Here is a 21,184-nt window from a genome sequence, read left to right as displayed (position 1 = left end):
TTTATGCATGGATATTATCACATATAAAAGGACTAAAAGTTGTGGTCATTATAACATTCACAAATGCTTAAGTTATACGTTTTTGATACAATTAGTAGATTGCCTACAGTATATGGAGATATATGTGTGGCACGAATATAAGATATGCCTGTTCTCCGATGATCAAACTTGTGTCAACACGTGCCCCCTGCACAGCTCTTCACTGGGAAGATCAGTGTATTGATATTTTTCTGCCACCTGTTGCAGTCTCCACCCACACCTCTTATGCAGCTACACGTTTGTACTTGCATTCCAATTTTAAACTGGATGAGTTGTTTTAGAAAGTGAGAATTCACAGATAATTTAATTTCGAACAGTTTAATTTCCAAATTTACAATTTTCCTTTGTGTCTGAGCACCCCCCCGCAGAACAGCCCTTCACTGGGAAGATCAGTGTTCTGCTATTTCTCCACCCCCTCCTTTCCAAGCCCCTTTCGCAGCTGAGAACAGAGGTTAATGTGATCAGTCATAAAACCACCAAAAAAGATATATATAATTTTTTTTGTCTTTTTTTTTTTTTTTTTTTATAAGGTAAGGGTTCACATATAGAAAGTCCTCCTTCACCGTTTAGGAGAGCTCTGAAGGAACAGCATACATGTGCCGTGGTCCGGGACTCCTGCACGCATGCCAGTCAGATGGCCGGAGCTTGCAAACCTGGAAGTAAGACCAGGTGAAGATAGAAGCCCCTGCAGCAGGGACAGCACGCCGCTACAGGGCTTTGTTTTAAGACAAGTCCTTTATAATGTCTGCTACAGGGCTTTGTTTTAAGGCAAGTCCTTTATAATGTCCTAGTATGCGATGCATACTAGCACATTATGACATTACCTAGCAGGGGATTTTTAAATTTTTTTTTGCAAGCTGCAGTTTAGTACTGCTTTAAGCTAGTGCATTTTGGAGTATACAACATACCTGGACACCACTTGTATGGAGATTGCATGATCGCATTGTGCTTGCGTGGGTTTCCTATGGGTACTCTGGTTTTCGCCAACACTCCATGTAGGTTAACTGGCTCCTCTCTACAGTGGCCCTAATACATGTGTATGTGTATCAGGATGGCACAATACATTTAAAAAGCTCCTTGAGGGTCTGTTGTGAATGTAATATAAGCAAATCTCTGTGTAAATTGTGGATACTATATAAATACCTGTAATAAATACCAGTATGCTGTGATACTAACCAAATGAATACAGCTAAAATGAGGCATGTTAGCTAAACGAAATATCCAAACACTAGGCGCAAAGATTTGATATTTTCGAGGATCCTGGCAGGAAATCAGAATATCATCCACTGTATACCGCATAGTAATAGTACAGGAGGACTGTGATAGGATGGGAAGAGATGAGAGCGATGCGATACACCCGAATGTACACAAAATACTCACCAAGCGGATGTTGTCCTCTGGGCGGAGCACTGTAAACATGGCCTGAAGGTGTTGCTGAAGGTCCCCTGAAAACACAGGAAGTATAGCTGTGTCATTACTAGTTCATTACACAGAAAACTACATGACACAATCTAACTAAACATTGCGTCATGAAAACGTAAGACTGCATACTCCTACTGCTTGTGACCCTGCCAACGACACAAATGCCTTTGGATTATCAAAAATGTCTGAACTCCGTGTTGTTCAAAGCTATAAAATAAATGAACATTAATATCTGCAAAGTGCAACAGTCCTAATTCAGAACAGAAAGCGTGCTGATAATGGCACAGATCCACAGCTGACTTTTCCTTTACACTCCTTTCCATGTCAGTAGTGATGGTGACAGATCTAGGGAATAAATTCCATTAGGTCAAGCAGTTGCTCCACTTCGGTGACCGTCACCTACAGCAGGATCATCAGTGTGACATGGGGATTCTCATTTACCTATAGAGGACAGCATCCAACACACAATCTGCATACACAAGGTTTTCACATGGACATACAACACTCAGCATCTCTCGGTGTCCACCAAATGAAGATGAACCCAATATGGCACACAGCTGAAACCTGAACTCCAAGAAAACAGTTACATTTACAATAGAAATGCACATATTTGAAATGCCTGTACTGCCAAAGGATCTGTAATTCTGTCTAGTCACTGTGTTGGCTAGTATGCCTCTACCAGACAGTACAGCTAGGAGGGTGACACCACTTTCTCTGTTGAACAGAATGGTGTCACTACCCCACTTCCAGCTGCTAAGATTGGTCAAAGAAAGAGCTGAAAAACACCAATAGGTCATGAAATCTGCCCTCTCCTCCTGTCATTTTTATGCTGATAATTTCCTAGCGCTGGCCCTCCCTCTTCCAGTCTGAGTGCTGCTGTGCAGGGGATGACAGAAGGCCGATATAAAGTCTGGAGTTCAGCTTCATGGTCCAATTTTCTTTGTTTATAGATTATGTGAAAAGACAAATAACTCAACCCAACACAAAGAACGTGGGAAATGTTTTGTTGCTTTACCTACTCTGTACATAATGGGTTAGTTTAAAATGGTTCTTAAATTCACAAGATGGCTTATTCAAATTAAATACATAGTAGACAATTGCATTGTAGCAAAAGCATGAACTGGCAATTGGTAAGATTGGAACATAAATTGAGCTTTACCTTTAACCTTTCTAGAACACTACAGCTCACTTACTGTGTATCTGATAGGATAAAGATGAAGTAATGACAACAGATTCCTCGCTGTAGGTTAGAAAATGAAGGACAACTGACTGCAAATGGAAACAGAACAGTTTTGCAGATTAAGGCACCTTTCACACAAACAGTCCGACCAGTTCCACCTGTCAGTTTGTCAGAAGGACCTGATCAGACTATCCAATCCACCCCTATGTACTGGCGGGTGTAAAACAGACTTGTGTCCATTTACACCCAACTGCCTCCAATCTGAAAAAAAACTCAAAAAAACAAACAGTGGAAGGGGGTTGTGACGGGAGTCACTTTGGGTGGGGGGCCCATGGAACCCAGCTCACTTTAGAGAGGTGGGGAGACCCCTGTCACAGCTCCCCATATCCCTCTTATGTGTAAATCACCCTGTGCCTGTTAGGGGTACAGGGTGATCTGTCCTAATATTGGGGTGGGGGGTTGTTGATTGTTTAATGTCATGTGGTTGCATCCAATTGTTCTAATGTGTGTCTTGCTTGGGAGCAATTATGGGATGTATGTGTTTATGTGTATTAGCTTAGTGGGGGGGGGGGGGGGATTGTGTCTCCAGCAGCCCTCCCTCCTGGTGGGACTGTCTGCTGGTGTGAAGTTTGAATACCTGTGTGTCTCTTGTTACTAAATGTAGATTGCGCTGCCCTGTGTCATTATGCAAGGAGGGGGGATTACTCCGAGTGTATATATCTTGTATCTGTGTTCAAATAATCTAGTCTACCATTTGGTTTACTTCAAGACTGGTGTCGTCTAGTCTTGTATTGTATTGTCAGCTGTGGTGTCTGTTGTTGGTGTTTGGACGGGGAAGCGGTATTCTAACAGGAGTACCCAAGCACAGTCTGGGTCGGTTCTGTTACAGGGGTCCTTACCACTCCATCTAGGCAGATTGGACTGACAGGCAGGCGGATGTAAACGAACAGCAGGGTTAGTCTACACCCACCGGTCCATACAGCAGAGTGGTCTCTGTCAGTGTCCACTCTGCAGAAGCTGAGCGGACACAGATCTGTCATCCACCCGCTCTGATAAGCAGACAGATCCCCTGCTGATCATAACTGAGTTCATCCCATGTGAAAGGGGCCTAAAGGCAACATTTGATTTTCATTAAGATCTGAACACTAGATGGTGACAATGTGGCAGACAATGTGCAGCTCACTCCCTTGTGGAAAATGCATTATATCCATTATAGATGGCTATTTATGTCTGAATCTAAACAAGAATAGAAACCATACTTCTAAGAGGAGGACATTTTTTTTTTTTCAATTAAGCAAACACAGGTGAGGACATGAATAGCATTATATCCGTGATCTTGTCAATACACAGAAGAGATAGATAACAATGATGGGAAAGCATTTATTGGTTGCCTCTAGAACAGGCTCCATAGTATTTTTCTACCATGTCTGGTGCTGATACACGATGCATGTCACATAATTCAAGGTAGGCTGAAACATGCACTTATCAGTGAAAATCATCAACAAACAAAATCATCTTGCAGAACTAGTTCTTGTACTGTGCACGGTCATGAAACCTTCCAATATTCTGGGACTAACCCTTTCTAGACACATTACAACCCTGGCTTACTGAAAGCCAACTGCAGTAACGTGCTGACATTTACCACACATCACCAGTCACTACAACACAAAGTGAAAAAAACGTATTTCTTACCTGCATGTTTGTTGCGTCTATGGCTGATTCTTGGAGTAGACGAGCCATTGCCTCGTGGAAGAAATAAGGCAGCACCCTTCACCGTCAGGAAACTTTCACTGATGCTGTGAAGAGATTAAAACAGTTTAATAAAGCTGCAACATATCATTTCTAGATAATTGTCAAAAATTTTATTACCGATCAATCTTAGGGTTCGTTCACATGTGCGTCAATATCCTGTGTTTCAGTGACATTTGTCATTTTTAAATCCTCATAACAACCCTTCCATGCCTGCGATGGATATTATAATGGGACCACACAGCGCTGTACACACAGAAACTGTAGTGTTGCGTTAAAAATTAAGCAGTATGTCGCTTTCATTAGGCATCGACACTTGTCAGCCTCCTCCATTGATTTCAATGGTAATGCTCTGTAACAGCACCTCAGCAACATCTACATCATTTATGACATGTTAACAAAGCATTTATAAAGTGTTACCTAGGCACTGAGAGAAAGGCAGTGGAGGTTCCTGTATCCCAGAATGCACTGGGAAACAATAGAGAACCAGGACAGAGCAGCTCCAGCCACTTCCCTTTTGTACAGAGTTGGGTGGTAGCACCATTTGCTTCTGTGTGCCGGCAAAAGGAAGCCAGCCAGCAAAACTGACAGTGCCAGGCAGGAGCAGAGGAATTGAGCAGTCAGTGGCAAAGCTTTTGATTCGGCAAAGCTGAGCTGGACCAAACCAAATATCAAAGTATATACATCCATCTTACAGAGAATTCACAAAAATGTCTGCTACCACACCATAAGCATGCTTCAAAATAGATTGTTGCCTCTACATTGCTTTCCCTTTAAGCACTTCCCAAAAAAAAAAATCAAAACACTTTCATGGGCATTTATTAAGAATTCTTGAAGAATTTTAAGCAAAAACATGTCAACACGCACGTGAACGAACCCTAAAACACACAAGGGCAGCACAGTGGCTAAATGGTTAGCACTTCCACCTGGCAGCACTAGGGTCATAAGTTTGAATCCCAACCATGACACTACCTACATGGAGTTTGCATATTCTCCCTCTGCCTGCATGGCTTTCCTCCGGGTATTCCATTTTCCTTCCACAATTCAAAGACATGCTGGTAGGTTAATTGGCTCCTTTCTAAATTGGCCCTAGTGTGTCTATATATGAATACCTTAGATTGTACGCTCCTTGAGGGTTAGGGACTGATGTAAATGTACAACATATATGTAAAGTGCTGTGTAAATTGATGGCGCGATATAAGTTCCTTAATAAATAAGAACATACTGGTAAGATATTTAGGTCTCCTCTAGATCCTGGCCTTACGGCAATACATGGCACTCTGGCGCAGTGAAATACCATTTTGTTTACAATGACAACCCAACACACATGTACAGTAAGTGCTCCTCCATCAACTCAAAATTTAGTTTTTTCCATCACGATCAGCCCTGGTGACGATTTACAGAAAACGAGAGCGCAAGCTGCTCTAGCAAGGACACCAATAAAAACCTGGAAGACTCTCTAACCCTTCCATACTTTTAGAACCCAATAAATTAAATTCTGCACACTAATACTTCAGGTCATCAAGGTGGATACAGATCACACCAACTGTGGTAGGTTGTGTTGGCCTTTGTACACGTGTGGAGGGCCCTCAAAAACTGAATGACCATATATATATATATACACACACACACATATACACACACACACACACACACACACACACACACACACAGACACACACAATAATACGGCACAACTCTGGAGAAGGAGTAGCTACCCATCACAACCAATCACACATTTACATTTTAAAAAGTACCAATCTACAGCTTGGCTGTAGAGAAAGACTTATTAAATTTTTTCCTTCTAAGTCAAAAAGTTCATATCTACAAAATTATTTTTGTAACTTTGCAGTATTTCTTAAAATGGTTTAAAGTGTCACTAAACCCAAGACCCTGCATTCACTATATCTGGTCTCCCACGGTCCACAAAATATGGACGTGAAATTATTTTAGTAACTAAACTGCTAAATACCTTTTCTCATCAGCACTTAGAGCAGTCTTGTGACTTTGATCAGTGTTCAGCAGAGCACTGGTTAAAGCTTGTAGGAGGAGTTTTCTTTCTGCTCTAGAAGGATGCAAAACCCCTGACCTCTCTACAGAGCTGATTGGGCCTCTGATCACATGCACCCTCCCAAGAAAAAAAAAACAAAAAAAAAAAACTGAGCATGTGCAGAATGACTGGTACAGTCTGTCTTATCAGGAGATAAGACGTGGACATTTGAACAAGAGGAGGAGCAGAAAAGACAGGATCAAACAGCCTTTTTACACAATGCAGAGGATTAACCCCTTAGGTTCCACAGTGAGTATAACAAGCGTGCTTTACTGCATATACAACACTTTAATTATACTTTGAGGGCTGGTCTACATCAGATACAATCCAGTGCATTTTTATACTGGATCAAAAATGCGTGGAGAGTGTTTAACAGATTCCAACAGCCTTTGTTCACACCAGTGCAGTGTGGTCAACAAAAGAACGTGTTGCATTTTGTCATAATGGAACACATCAGAAACGTGGCAAAACGCACCACAACATACATGTCCTCAACTGAGAGGAAGGGGAAAAAAAAAAAAAGTGTGTGTTTGTGTGGGGGGGGGGGGGGGGGGGGGTGCACCTGAACACATCAAAAATCACACATACAGAAATGCATCTGTAGTGCAGAAGTTCTGGTGTGAACTGACCCGAAAAAATGGGACAAAAAATACGAATTACTGCTAACCCGTGTGTAATCATGTCACTGTATCCTCCATAGTTACAGTCTGAACGTTTTCATTAAATAACTGAAAGATGTCAAATAGACCTTTACGGCAATATGAGACTTGTAGAAAGTAATGAAGTGTTCCCGAGAAGGCTTATGTGTGACTCAACAATTAATCAGACGCATTCATGACACTTCTCGGAGTGTTTGGCCCCGCAGATGGCCGTGTTATCGCACTGCAGGCAGAGCTGTGCTGCAGCATGTTCGGTATTTGAGGGGTGCCCTGGAATTGAACTGCTGTGCTGGAGGAGTCACAGCTGCCTGGGATTTCAGAGTAACAAGAGCCTGTCACAGGCCTTTCTTTACTAATCACTCTAAATCAGCCTCAGATATGCTCCTTATTCACTGAAACGGCTGTTACATAATTTGCTGCAGGTGTCACAAGAAGAAAGAACACTTCTTATCCATGCAGATTAATTGAAGGAGGAGGAGGGCGGTCACTGCCATAGATTCTCCAACAAATTAAAAGAAATGGCTTTGTATACGAGATACGCCAAAAGAAATAATAAAAGATTGCCGGGCCGGTTGGTGTATTTGCCAGTTTCAGGATTTCTGTTTAGCTCGTATTTTGATGTACTAGGTAAAGCACTTTAATGCCATTGTGCCGTCTTCATTTGGAGAGGTATAAAGTTTTGTTTGAATAACAACTTCCCTATTTCAAAAAGTGGAAAATAAAGGGCCCGACAAACACCTGGTCTGTGTGAAACATCCGCGTATGCCAACTCGGTTCCCATAACCTTGGGTTCAAGCCACAGCAGAGCAGGCACAGGCCCAGAAATGATGCTTTTCCGCCTCACATTTCGAAAGAAAGAGGAAACCATTTTAATATTGCTAAATAACATGAGAAGCTTCCCGGCTGCAAAGCTCAGTCACATTACATGAGAGGAGTCCAGCTGGTGAGGAAGTCATATGACGCCATGCTGAGGTGGCCTCACTGGGGAGCCTTCCTTCCACCACAAAACACCACAATACAAATAAAATGTGCAATTATACAACTGCTACAGAGTGCATCCAGAAACCAGAATATGGGGGGCACGTTGAATGAACTGATGTAACGTCTTTGGTCCTTTGCTGTGACTATCAGAGAAGATGGGACATGGACAAAACCAGAAATACATTACACTATCTTACAACCATAGATGTGTCTTATGCAATTTTTTTTCTTTTTTGCACGTGTGGGCAACCCGTCATGAACGATGGGCAATAATAAGCCCCAATAGTCTATTTCACAGATATGAGGGCATAGATCAGCAGATGAAGCAGCTTTTAGTATATGGAGTCCTCAAATGATAACTTCTGAATGGTGGGTGTAAAATCCAAACAACACAGTAGGGTACGTCTGTGCGCATAATTATGCAAGTACCAGCATATAGCCACATACAGCCATTGATTTCTATTGGCAGCCATATCCAGCACCTGTGCATCCGGACCAGGGAAATACACCGGAATTTTATGTTGTACTGACTCAGGTGCTTGAGATATAAACATACGAGTACCTTAGAAATCAGTGGCTGTTGATATCCATGCAGGTCGTCCAACATTCAGTTTTGGAGAAAATAAACATTAGGGTCTATTTTAGAAACCTGGAGCACCCAATGTGCCTTTTTGTACTTGCTTTGTTCTAGGAAAAGTGGTCTCCAAACTGTGAACTTCGGGTCAGATGCAGCCCTTTGCATGCCTTTATCAGGTCTTGGGACACTACTTCCAACTGACACCAATGATGAGACACCATTCCCCCCGCTGACACCAATGGTGGAGCACTATTCCTCCCGCTGACACCAATGGTGGAGCACTATTCCTCCCGCTGACACCAATGGTGGAGCACTATTCCTCCCGCTGACACCAATGGTGGAGCACTATTCCTCCCGCTGACACCAACGGTGGAGCACTATTCCTCCCGCTGACACCAACGGTGGAGCACTATTCCTCCCGCTGACACCAACGGTGGAGCACTATTCCTCCCGCTGACACCAACGGTGGAGCACTATTCCTCCCGCTGACACCAACGGTGGAGCACTATTCCTCCCGCTGACACCAACGGTGGAGCACTATTCCTCCCGCTGACACCAACGGTGGAGCACTATTCCTCCCGCTGACACCAACGGTGGAGCACTATTCCTCCCGCTGACACCAACGGTGGAGCACTATTCCTCCCGCTGACACCAACGGTGGAGCACTATTCCTCCCGCTGACACCAACGGTGGAGCACTATTCCTCCCGCTGACACCAACGGTGGAGCACTATTCCTCCCACTGACACCAACGGTGGAGCACTATTCCTCCCACTGACACCAACGGTGGAGCACTATTCCTCCCACTGACACCAACGGTGGAGCACTATTCCTCCCACTGACACCAACGGTGGAGCACTATTCCTCCCACTGACACCAACGGTGGAGCACTATTCCTCCCACTGACACCAACGGTGGAGCACTATTCCTCCCACTGACACCAACGGTGGAGCACTATTCCTCCCACTGACACCAATGGTGGAGCACTATTCTTCCCACTGACACCAATGATGAAGCACTATTGCTCCCACTGACACCAATGATGAGGCACTATGCCTTCCACTGACACCACTGATGAGGCACTATTCCTCCCACTCCTACCAACAATGAGAGACACATTCTCCAACTAAACAATGATGTGACACTTACTTTCACTGACACCGGGGCATTTTTTACTCCAACTGGCCCCAGTCCGGCCCCTAAAGCCAGAAGGACAGTAAACTGGCTGTTTAGAAAGCTTGGAGACCCCTGGCTTAATTTGTATCAGCTGTTAATGATACAAGGAAGCCATGGCTACCAATGAGGACCAATGTATTTTATATTTTCTTACTGTGGTGGACTTTTGCCAGGGGTAGCAAACTAATCAAGCCAAATATATATAAAACCATTCCCCAATCCAGTAACAATCTAATGTCTAAAGCAGGCCACAGATTAAGCAATTATATCTTTCCAAAACCAGTCAAAGAAAAGAAAATTGCTCGATTTCCCTATAAACACAGTCAGTATAACGGGGGAATCCCTCCTGCAGCACTAGTTCTGCTGGCACGTTGCCAATGGCATTAATCGTTTGGGGGAAAAAAAAAAAAAAAAAAAGACGACAGGCTGGTTGTACACAAGTTGACCAATAGATCGACTTGTGTACAACCAGCCAGCTCATACATGGATCGAAATTTGTCAGGTCCCTGCTGAACTGGCTAAATTTCAATCCATGTTCGGCCGTCTTAAACCAACAGGTAGATGCCCACCAAAGAACCCAATAGCCGTGGCTCCTGAGTAAGCAATGCTGGGACAGCTGCCTGAACTGCCCTCCTCACCTCCTTTACTACACTGAAAAACTTGTTAAAGTGTTGCAAAGCCAACCATACAAATAGAAATAGGAGCTCTGCAATGCTCTTAATATTAACAGCAGTGAGAATGTTCAACCTAGAAAAAAAAAAAAAAGCTACATAGCTATAGTTTCCAATGAGGGAGCTGACAAAATTTCCAAATCTACCCCAATATTTATTACATTTAAACCCCCCCCCCCCAAAAAAAAAAAACAAAATCTCCTAAACAGCTGGAATACTTTTCCATCTATGCCATTTCTGTGTAAGATCTCTGGTAGTCGACAGGAGCTGTGCAATGTCTGTGCCCACCTCCACCGTATTCAGACCTCTACGATGACAGGCCAAGTTGGATGAGTGGCTACCAAACTCTCCGAAAAAACCTCATGCTTTCATGTTGATGTAGATTAGTCCCATGGATATTCTTTGAATAGTTCTTATCCTCAGAAATACTTTTTTTCTGTAACTGTATTATGCAAACTAGCATATTTAACTTCATTACCCAAACTCCACTGAAAACATTTCCAAACATGTTACGGTCACTTGGTTTTACCACTCTACTGTTGTGTCATTACTAGTTACGTAACTAAAAGTGAATCCTCTACTGAGGTTGCAGCATGAGAAAATTCTGCAAAAAAGATGAGCAGTGAATCTGGCCATTTCCTCCACAACAGAGTTCTTATAGTAAACTCATTTCACAACCTTCCTCTGACTTCAAGAACTGGGCTCTTCTATGTCAATGAAGGATTCTGGACAATGTCACGGGGCCCCAGATGGAATCTGAAGGATGATTTCATCAGTAAACACTGTGGTCACAAATTCAGCACAGAACACAGATTATCATAATCTTCATAGATCACTGAAGGCTTTACGGAGACTAGAGATGAAGTAAGCACACGCAGTCTCTAATTTCATTTAATTTGTGCTCTGCCTTCGATTTCCACTAGCTATCTGTACAATGTTCTTTACCAAACCCGCTACAAGTCAATGCTGACAATTCAGGGGTTGATATTCTACAGAAAATGTAGACTATTTACTTTGCAGTGAATGAGGTGAAGCTCTGCTGACTTCAACCATCCAAATCATGTAGCACAAATCTTGTTTTTAGTTTTCTTACATGTGATTGGGTACGCTTTGCAAAGTGAATTTTCACCATATCCATTAAACTGTGAAAATAAAAGTATTTATTAACAGGTAACATAAAAAGGGTCCTCAGAGTAACAGAAAAAAATATGAATTGGTTATTTGGTCTGATAAGTACCAGAAATGTTGCATTTAAAAATGTGCAGCATTGGGATCTGGACTCAACACCACAATGGAAACATGAGGATAAAGTAAATTTGTTTCACTAGTTTCCACCAGGTGTTCTATTTTCCACCAAAAATGATCCCTGTACTAGAACATACATACATTCATGTGTTAACGCATTATAGTAATGAGACCAAACACATTTTCCCAAGCATTACTTCAATGCACATGGAGTTCAGCCTAAAAAGCTGTGGCCTAATCATGGTGGGTGCCAAGAGTCGGGCTGCATTACCAGTCTGCACAGATACAGTATGCACACAACACTGGATCCTTCTGAAAGGGCAAACAAGGTAGGTACCTACGCTAGAATATCAAGTGTTCTAAGAGCAACTTGCAGCCAGTGTTTCCTACCAGCAGGTGATCCAACTGAAGGATCCTCATTGCTGTCACGTCATCTTTTATTAAGACACATCCTCCTGCTACACAGATAGTCAACCATTCCATTTCCATGAAGAAAATAGTTTCTGGGAAACAGGTTCAGTAACATCACTTATCTCTAATGAAGTGTATCCAATGTCTTGCTGATTGCACCTTAGTGTAGTAATGTTCCCTGCAGTGATGACAGGTACTCTTCATCCTGCTGAAGGGTAGACCTCCTCTAACATTGAAGTCCTGATGGCCACCCACCCCTTCCTGTCCTCTCCTCCATTCAGAAAAGCCCCTACATTGCTACCACAGAATGCAATAGGTTCTATGACCAGAGGAGGAGATCATGTTGTTCATCCACTTCTCCCCTATTCAAAGCCCATTCCTTGGCATCTGGTCTTTGTGTCACTCTGTCCCGTTCTTCTACACCACTTTCCCTGCTACTCTTTTTCCTTTCCTCTGTTTACTTGGGAGAAAAACAACCATACTTCTTTTTCTCATCCCTTTCCTTTATTTCCCATGGGTTCCAACACCACTTCTGATATGTTGTCAAGACCTAGATTCCAGACTTTCATTGACCAGGTCTCAGACCAATAGTTGAATGACTTAGCTATAGCATAATATGAGACCTCTAAAGGCGACCATAGACCGTTCGAATCTTGGCCGGGCCAAGATTCGAAGCATGTATGGGCAGGCTGTATGTACCCAAATTGATCAATCAACTTTGGTACATCCAGCCTGTCAAGAGTTACATGAGATTATTGCAAGCAGGTATTATAGCTGCTAGCAGTAGTCACTGTGTTCTCCTGGTAGAGAGGGCTCTTCACACTGGGAAAACACAATGGCTCCGTGGGAGGGATTCCCCCATCAACACTGACTGTGTTGATGGGGAAATTGAGCAATTTTTCTGGGGAAAAAAAAAAGTACATGTGCACAGCATATTTCTGAAAATCGATCCGTCTTTTGCCAGCCTAAGAATATTGCCCTATGAATAAAGAGTGATTGTAAACTACCGGAATACAGCTATCATCTCTTCCGTTATCTGTTGTCATGTTCAACGTCTGATGTTATAAATGGACAACCTCAGATATGTGCGGCTATCAGTGGACTGCATGTTCAGTCATCTCAAGTGTGAAGGATAAACTATGGGTGTTTCATTGTATTGTACCCTTGATTTTTTTAATTTAATAAAAATACATTAAAAAAAACTAGAACACAAGCCCATATTTTAACGATTCTCTTAATTAAATGTAATGACATAGTAATACAAAAAGGATTAAATTGATTCCTGGTGATGAAGGGAAACTGTTAACGGACAGCAATATGACGCCGTACACTGAAGCGTGGGAACACTTTCTGTAAAAATGTATATTTGCTTGAAACATCTGTGAACCAAAGACCTCAGCATGTGCGCGGGACTTGAAAGGGCAGCTCTGTACATTAACTCTTTCCTCGGGAAAACGGCTCCGCACTGTACTGAGAGGATTCAGGGACAGAAAGGAGCTTGTCAAACCCTGAACAGATACAACACAAGTCACCCTCAGAGAATTTAATAAGGAAAAAAACATAAAACTAGGTCTGCACTTTCACCTCCCCACAGGGACAGTCACTGGAGTGACAGCGATATCATCCCTGAGCGTGAACTCAAGACAAAGCAGCTGGCTTCTAAATGCTTCTAAACTGTGATACTAAAACACCATTTTAAACATTTTACATCACTTTTGGCACGTTATGTATCCTTAGACCTTCTATCAGGACTCGACTTCTACCAAACAGGAAATACATAGCCTGACACTTACATCGACCATACAGACGTAGTTCCTTCATAATGACAATGACAACTACTAGAATGGCTCGATCTGGAAGGAACTGACACGCACCCAAAGTAACCATTGTTAGTATTTATGATGGTAAAATCTTATGTGCTGAAAAACATTTGTACTGTATTTCTGACTATAACACAGATATTTTCCAGCATGCTGGGACACAGCTGTCAGCACTATTTTACCTTTGGAATGCTTGCATACTATCAGAGTTCTGGAAATATAGATTATGTATGGTCAAGACCAAGAGATGCAAATTTAGTTGGCACTATATGAAGCACAGGCTGCACTCTGTAAATGTGAACCATTAGCTCATTCAAAGCTCCCAGCTTAAGCTCAGTCCCTGCCAATTTCCCTCGACGCGTTTCACCCAATTGTATAGATCTACTGACCTAACAGGATCATGAAATAATTTTGTTGCAGCTGTCTATTCCTAAAGAAATCTGTCACTGAAAATGCAAGCTGTCTGGCTGCTGTCCTAATACTTAGTATATCGCTTGCGGCGACTTCACTGGCTGTATGCTTGTTACTGGGTCAGTGGTCAGAAGGTAATGAAATCTGAAGTTGTGCATGACTGCCAGGCAACTAGAGGTGACAACAAGCACTGAGGAATAATAGCTTCCACATTTTTTTTATTAGTTTCTCCTTTAAATAGCCCAGCAGAGAATATGTACTTGCCAAGGTAAAGCTAAAGCAACTTATTTTTTTAACATTTTGGGAGTGGAGAGGGATAAGAACACCTGTCAGGTTTTTATTGCTGTCTCTCTATTAGGGAGATTCCCCCTGTCTATCTGTCCTGGTGACCCTTAACACCAAGAGCAAAACTGAAAGAAAATCCAAATTTTTTGGCTGTCAGAAGTACAGAAAAAAAGAAAAATCATGCAATGGGGACACCATTTTTGGTGGATGCCATGGATTTCTCTCTCTTTGGGGACATTTTCCCTTCATTTCCTGACTCAATACCACAACAGGAAGTCCCTTTAACACAGGTGGCAAAAAAACAAAAAACAAAAAAGGTGTTATGACCCTCCCTAAGTACAGGTTCACACCTACGCATTTTCCACAGCGTTTTGCAGAAACACCCTACAGTCCATTTATCATGATTTCCTATGGGACAAGTTCACATCTCCACGTTCTCACCCGATGCGTTTTTTGGAAAGGGTCAAGGCCTTTTTTTAAATGCAAAAAGTTGTGTTTTTGGTTCTACAGATTTCAATGGAAACACTGCAGAAAATAATGTAGTACATTTTTGCACTAGAAAAGAAAAAAACGCATCAAAATCGCATGTGCAAAAAGTGCACCGCAAAAAGCACTGCAGAAATGGATCAAACCACAAACTGCATAGGTGTGGACCTAGCCTTAAGGTGGCCATAGCTAGCAGGCTGAGCAAAAAAATACTAACTGATACCTCTATCCAAGCAAATGAGGTGGATGGAGGAATCCCACCCACTGTAACACGGTATTTCTGACAGCGGGGACTTTCCGCTGTCAGAATACACTGATCAGTGGCTGCAGCCACTGGTTGACAAGTTTTCCAGCTTGTCCCTTCAAACAACGGGCTCTTGTAAAACAGGCATGGCCAGTCACTAATCGGATAACATTTTGCTTTTAGTTCTACTTTAAACAAAAGATAATTGCAAGCCTCTTATCGGTTGCCTGGTTCCTGTGGAGTTGGTTCTAATGAGGGGCTACATTTTTACAAAATGGTTTCAGGAGTTCATCCCCCGTAACTGACCGACAAGGCAGACGAATATTTAAGCATCTCATTCAAAAAACAGCTGTGTTGTCACGAGTTGAGAAATCCTTCTGGAAGAAAACGGAGGTCACATGCTTCAATGCAAGACAATCCTACACGGCAGGGTGAATAATATACAGTGAGATTATGAAATGGACTGTTGGGGTTATGACATTTACAGGAATTGCAATACATTTGCTGGATGTGGAAAATGACAAGACAAAGAAAATACTCTTGTGTTTTAGGGCCAGTTCACATTACATGCGTTTGTGCTTTTTTTCTGCATTCAAAACGCACAGAAAGTAGGTTTTATGGTTGTCCATGCCATAGTTCACATCAGTGCTTGCAGTTCCAGTGCGTTCTGGTTGCAGGAAAAAAAAAAAAAAGTAGAACAGGCTGCATTTTTCCTTCACAGAACTGTACTGGAATGTAGTAAAACTCATCAAAAACGCATTAGAATGCACATGTCCCTGTTTAAATTGAAGAGGAGAGGGGAAAAAATGAACCAGAAAGCACAGAAAATACATCAGAAACGCGCATGCGGAAACGTATCCGGAATGTATCTGGACTGCGTTTTTATGGTGTTACCCGACCCCAAGACCGATCATCACAGAAACTGATATAGATATATACACATTTAGCACAGTGGCTAAATGATTAGCACTTCCGCCTGGCAGTACTAGGGTCATCGGTTCGAATCCCAACCATGGCACCACCTGCCTGCAGTTTGCATGTTCTCCCTGTGCCTGCGTGGGTTTCATCTGGGTACTCCGGTTTCCTTCCACACTCCAAAGACATGCTGGTAGGTTAATTGGCTCCTGTCTAAATTGGCCCTAGTATGCATATGTATGAATGTGAGTTAGGAACTTTAGACTGTACGCCCCTTGAGGGTTAGGGACTGATGTGAATGTACAATATATATGTGCAAAGCGCTGTGTAAAATGGATGGTACCTGAATATATATATATCTATATCAAGGATTTGTTTTGTAAATTACTGAATGAAAACAAAACAAAAAAAAAAAAAAACCCACACAGATTCCCCATCCACAATTCGCCCACTATGCTATTGTATTCTGACAGTCAGAATACACTGATCAGCGCAAAAGCTGATTGGCTGCAGCAGCTGATCACATTAAAGTTTTCCAACAGTCCCGCTCAATAGGAAATTTGATCTACCGAACAACTCATGTTAAATAGGCAGGACCACACATGTAATCAAAATTCGGCAGGTCCCTGTTGAACCTGCTGTATTTAAATCCGTATGCCTAACTTAAGCCAGCAACTGGGGTCAGCAAAGAGAAATGACAGCTCAAAGTGTTATCTGCCCCCATATATATATATATATATATATATATATATATATATATATATATATATATATATATATATATATATATATATATATATATATATATATAGATATATATATATATATATATAGATATATACACATATACACACACACACACACACACAATCTATTTGACAAGGGCAATAATTTTACACAAAAAAAAAAATTCAGCCAAATATCTTGAGAGCCGATAACTTGCTGTGCGCTCTTCGTCTGTAAACAGTAATCAGCTAGCATTGTTCCCAGCTATTTCCACTGACTACAAAACACCAGCCCACTCTGTTACAAGGAGGTGGTGCTGTACAGGTATAACAAACGCCCTTCCTACTGCGACAATCCTGCTCCTCCTAGTCGACCCAGGACAGGAAATATCTCCTGGCAGGATCAACGAGTGTTAAAACCAAAAACGAATTCAGCCACCACATCCAAGGAAAGGTAAATTGCATGAAATGTTAAAGTAACTAAAGAATGTCTCAGAGGTCTGCCAGTCTTCAGTTTGTTGCAAAGCAGCACAAAAGTTTGGATCGTAGCCTGGCTATACACCATACAATTTTCTGTTCAATTTCTGCCCAATGTCCTTTAGATTTACCTTCAGCTATGTAGTGCAAGGGCTTACCTAATTGGATACAAATGAGTGTTGTTTAGGTTTGCCCTCCTATTATATGGTTTTTGGTAAATCTAAAGCAATTTTCTAAAGAAAATTGTATAATGCATGGAGCCAGTTATAAAAAAAAAATTGTAATTTTTTTTCAGCAATACATACAACTGATTAAATATTGCCGTTATGGGCAGCTGCAGCATTGCACTGTTACTCATGAATTGATTTAGTGCAAAAGACCGGACGTCTACTGTAAACTGTTGGCAAGATGGGCTAAGGTCACTATACTGTCCCTCTCCATATTAGTCAAACATGGAGAACTCTATATTTAGCCCTGGTATGTCTAAAACATCCCAGCTGAAAAAAGAACCAAGCCCCCATTGACTTTGTCTGAACTAAGCAGTGGCCTGTCACTACTGAACATCATGAATACCAAATAAGTCCTGAAAAACGTTAAGTGTGTCCTGTGCAACAATGCATCAGAACCAGGATCCATCAGTACCCCCGCACCAAGGCACACACAGTCCACCAATTTATAGGAAATCAGGCAAAAACCAGCAGAAGGTCAAACTGATCAAGTCTACCCAGTTGTATCTTCTATTGAACTTTGTTGAGCCAAATGGTGTTGACAGAGCCGAAAGGAATTGGCTGCAATTCAAAATGTGCATGGATAACCTAAAAACATCACTAAACCCAAGAATAAGGCCTCTTTCACATTAGCGATCCAATTGTCCATTTTTTTCAGGCGGACTGGATCGGACCCACCATTATCATCTATGAAGCGGCACATGCAACGGACTCGTGTCCATTTACACAGCCTACATCCAATTTGGCAAAAAGTTTTGTGATACTGTAAATACCCTGCATTATATAAATATCATACTGATGGATCTGGTCTATTTTGTGGCTTTAACATTTTCTCACATACATTTACATTTTGAAAAGTGTCCAAGCACTGAAGGCAAGTATGTACGAGAGGATAGTTGTCACTGTTTTTAGAAGAAACCTGGAAATGACTTTTCCGACTTGCAACTTTCTAGCTTCAGTAAACGTTGCTGAGAGATCCTGACTGATTGAATGTCTTCTACTTTAGGGATGTGTGACTCGATTTAAACAGTTCTCTGCCTCTTGAAAGGCCAGTTAAGTGTAGAGTATTCACAGTGATCAAGGAACCATGAAAGCAAAAGTCAGGCCGGCACAACCACTTAAAATTAGCTACTTAAATGGAGCTTTGTTTTCATTTCTATGACTCTCATCCACTGACTAGATGGTGGGCACATTCAACAGGAGCAGTACATGGGCACTAAAGACCACTTCGAACTTTAGAACACCAGGCAGATCTAAAACATACAAATGAATAAAGGCTGGGGAATTCCACACGGACGTTCAGGTTGAAGCACCATAAATATCTCAATACATAATGTGACGGTGTCAGATATCAATAAGGTGAGATAATATTGACATATAAGAGGAAGTCACATTTAAATGAAAAGAAAAAAAGGTTCTAACAAGCACTGAAAGAGCCAGTAGATATCACAATGCCTCACAGCTCAGATCCCAAGAACCGTTCAACCTGAAGCCTGGCAGACCACCAACCATATGGCAGTTTTGGTGAGATCTCATCCACCCTGGGCTTTCATATAGACATTCCCTGCAACGTAACATATCATAGTTAACCTAGTGGGTGTAAACTGAATGCCACTTAGTTTGATGAAGCACTGTGTAACAATTGCCTTGCCACTTTTTTGGTTTCAACAATTCCAATCTCCTGCAGTCTTGTTAGCTACCTTCTGGACATGCATCCTATGAATGATTGTCTGGCATTATTATTATTTTACAGGATTTATACAGCACCAACAGATTGCTCAGTGCTGTACATTATAATAGGAGACAGTACACGAGACAGTACAGTAACAATACAGTGCAATACACAAGGGGTTTGAAGGCCCTGCTCCTTGGAGCTTACAATCTAGGAGGGAGGGGATAGTGGTACAGGAGGAAATAGCTGTGGGGGATGGAGTGGTAGGAAGAGTGGAGGAGTTCAGTAATTAGCTGAGGGCGGGGTAGGCTTCCCTGAAGAGATGGGTCTTCAGGGTGCGCCTAAAGGGGAGGAGAGTAGGTGATAGTCTGATGGGTTGGGGTAGGGAGTTCCAGAGGATGGAGGAAGCCCTGGAGAAGTCCTGGAGATGGGCATGGGAGGAAGAGACCAGGGAACTAGAGAGTAGGAGGTCTTGCGAGGAGCGGAGAGTACGCTTTGGGTTCATATTTGGAAACCAGATCGGTGATGTAGTTTGGGGCAGTATTATGAATGGCTTTGTACGTCAATGTTAGCATTTTGAATTTTATCTCTTGGGCAATCGGAAGCCAGTGGAGGGATTGGCAGAGGGGGGTGGCGGATACGGAGCAGTTAGTAAGGTGGATGAGTCTGGCCGCAGCATTCAAGATAGACTGAAGCAGGGATAGCCTGCGGTGAGGTAAGCCGATGAGGAGGGAGTTACAGTAGTCGAGGTGTGATATAATGAGGGAATGAGTTGCTTAGTAGTTTCTGGGGTTAGGAACGGTTGTATTTTGGAGATGTTGCGGAGGTGAAGTCTACATGAGTGTGTCAGTGAATGGACCTGGGGCTGGAAGGACAGATTGGAGTCTAGGATGACACCTAGTACTCTGGCTTGAGGGGAGGGACTGATGGTGGTGTTGTTGGTCTTGATGGAGAAGTCGGGGGGGGGCAGGCTGGGGGGAAAACTAGGAGCTCGGTTTTGGAAAGATTTAGTTTGAGGAAGTGGAGTGACATCCAAACCGATATGTCGCTCAGTAGGCTTGTGATACGGGTGGAAACTGAAGGGGTGAGGTGAGGGGTAGAGAGATAGATTTGCGTGTCGTCGGCATTTCTTAGGGATGTGTCTGATGGACAGTAGTGGATCATAGTGTGGAATGTGTTGATCACTTGGCATTTATCATGGTGGGTTTCATGGGGGGGGGGGGGGGTGATAAAACTGGACCATGCTTGGGTAATGTTTGAACAGCCACTTGCAGTCTCCATCAGAAGTCTGTCTGACATCGTGACAATGTAAGAAAGCACCCGGGAGACAGGACCAAAGAAATATCACCCTTATACAGAAGTGCCTTAACAACCTTCATGGCAAGATCACCGGCTATATCAATCAAAAAGCCTAAAACTTCCAGCAGTGGAAATTTCTTCCAAGCCTATGCTCTGCTTATCAGACCAAATGAATAAATGCTACATATATAAAAAACTTCAGAATGAAACGTACAGACTGCAGAAGAGGTTATTTTGGCTGATTAAAAATACAGATGTTATTTTGCTGTGCATCCCTAAGATCTCCCCAACCCCCTTGCACCAGTAGAGGAGAGGGCAAAGCTAAAAACAATGGTCCATGCGGCTTGTCTTTTCAATAAATATGAAGCCAGTCCACAGCCTGCTGGGTTTCCATTATCATTCCATTTAGATCAATGAACAATGACTGGCAATCAGCTGGAAAGGTTTCCCAGAATCGGATGACA

The 21,184-nt window shown here is 42.4% G+C and overlaps 1 protein-coding gene across 4 annotated transcripts in view; it reads right to left on the bottom strand.

Moving 5' to 3' along the window:
- Positions 1-21,184, bottom strand: part of SSH2 (slingshot protein phosphatase 2) — a 343,919-nt gene that overhangs the window by 55,413 nt on the left and 267,322 nt on the right. For all 4 annotated transcript variants that reach the window (XM_089683046.1, XM_089683047.1, XM_089683049.1 and 1 more), the window contains 2 exons: positions 4,334-4,437; positions 1,420-1,484 (listed from right to left, as the gene is read on the bottom strand). In XM_089683046.1, the coding sequence (XP_089539172.1) occupies positions 1,420-1,484; positions 4,334-4,437 (169 nt within the window). The remainder of the gene's footprint in view (positions 1-1,419; positions 1,485-4,333; positions 4,438-21,184) is intronic.

This window comes from Staurois parvus, unplaced genomic scaffold (genome assembly GCF_062004578.1).
Source record: "Staurois parvus isolate SC_StPar_1 unplaced genomic scaffold, SC_StPar_1.0 ptg000299l, whole genome shotgun sequence".
In the NCBI taxonomy this organism is placed as follows: domain Eukaryota; kingdom Metazoa; phylum Chordata; class Amphibia; order Anura; family Ranidae; genus Staurois; species Staurois parvus.
The sequence above is the reverse complement of the archived record's forward strand: the minus strand, read 5'-3'. Positions and strand labels throughout refer to the sequence as shown.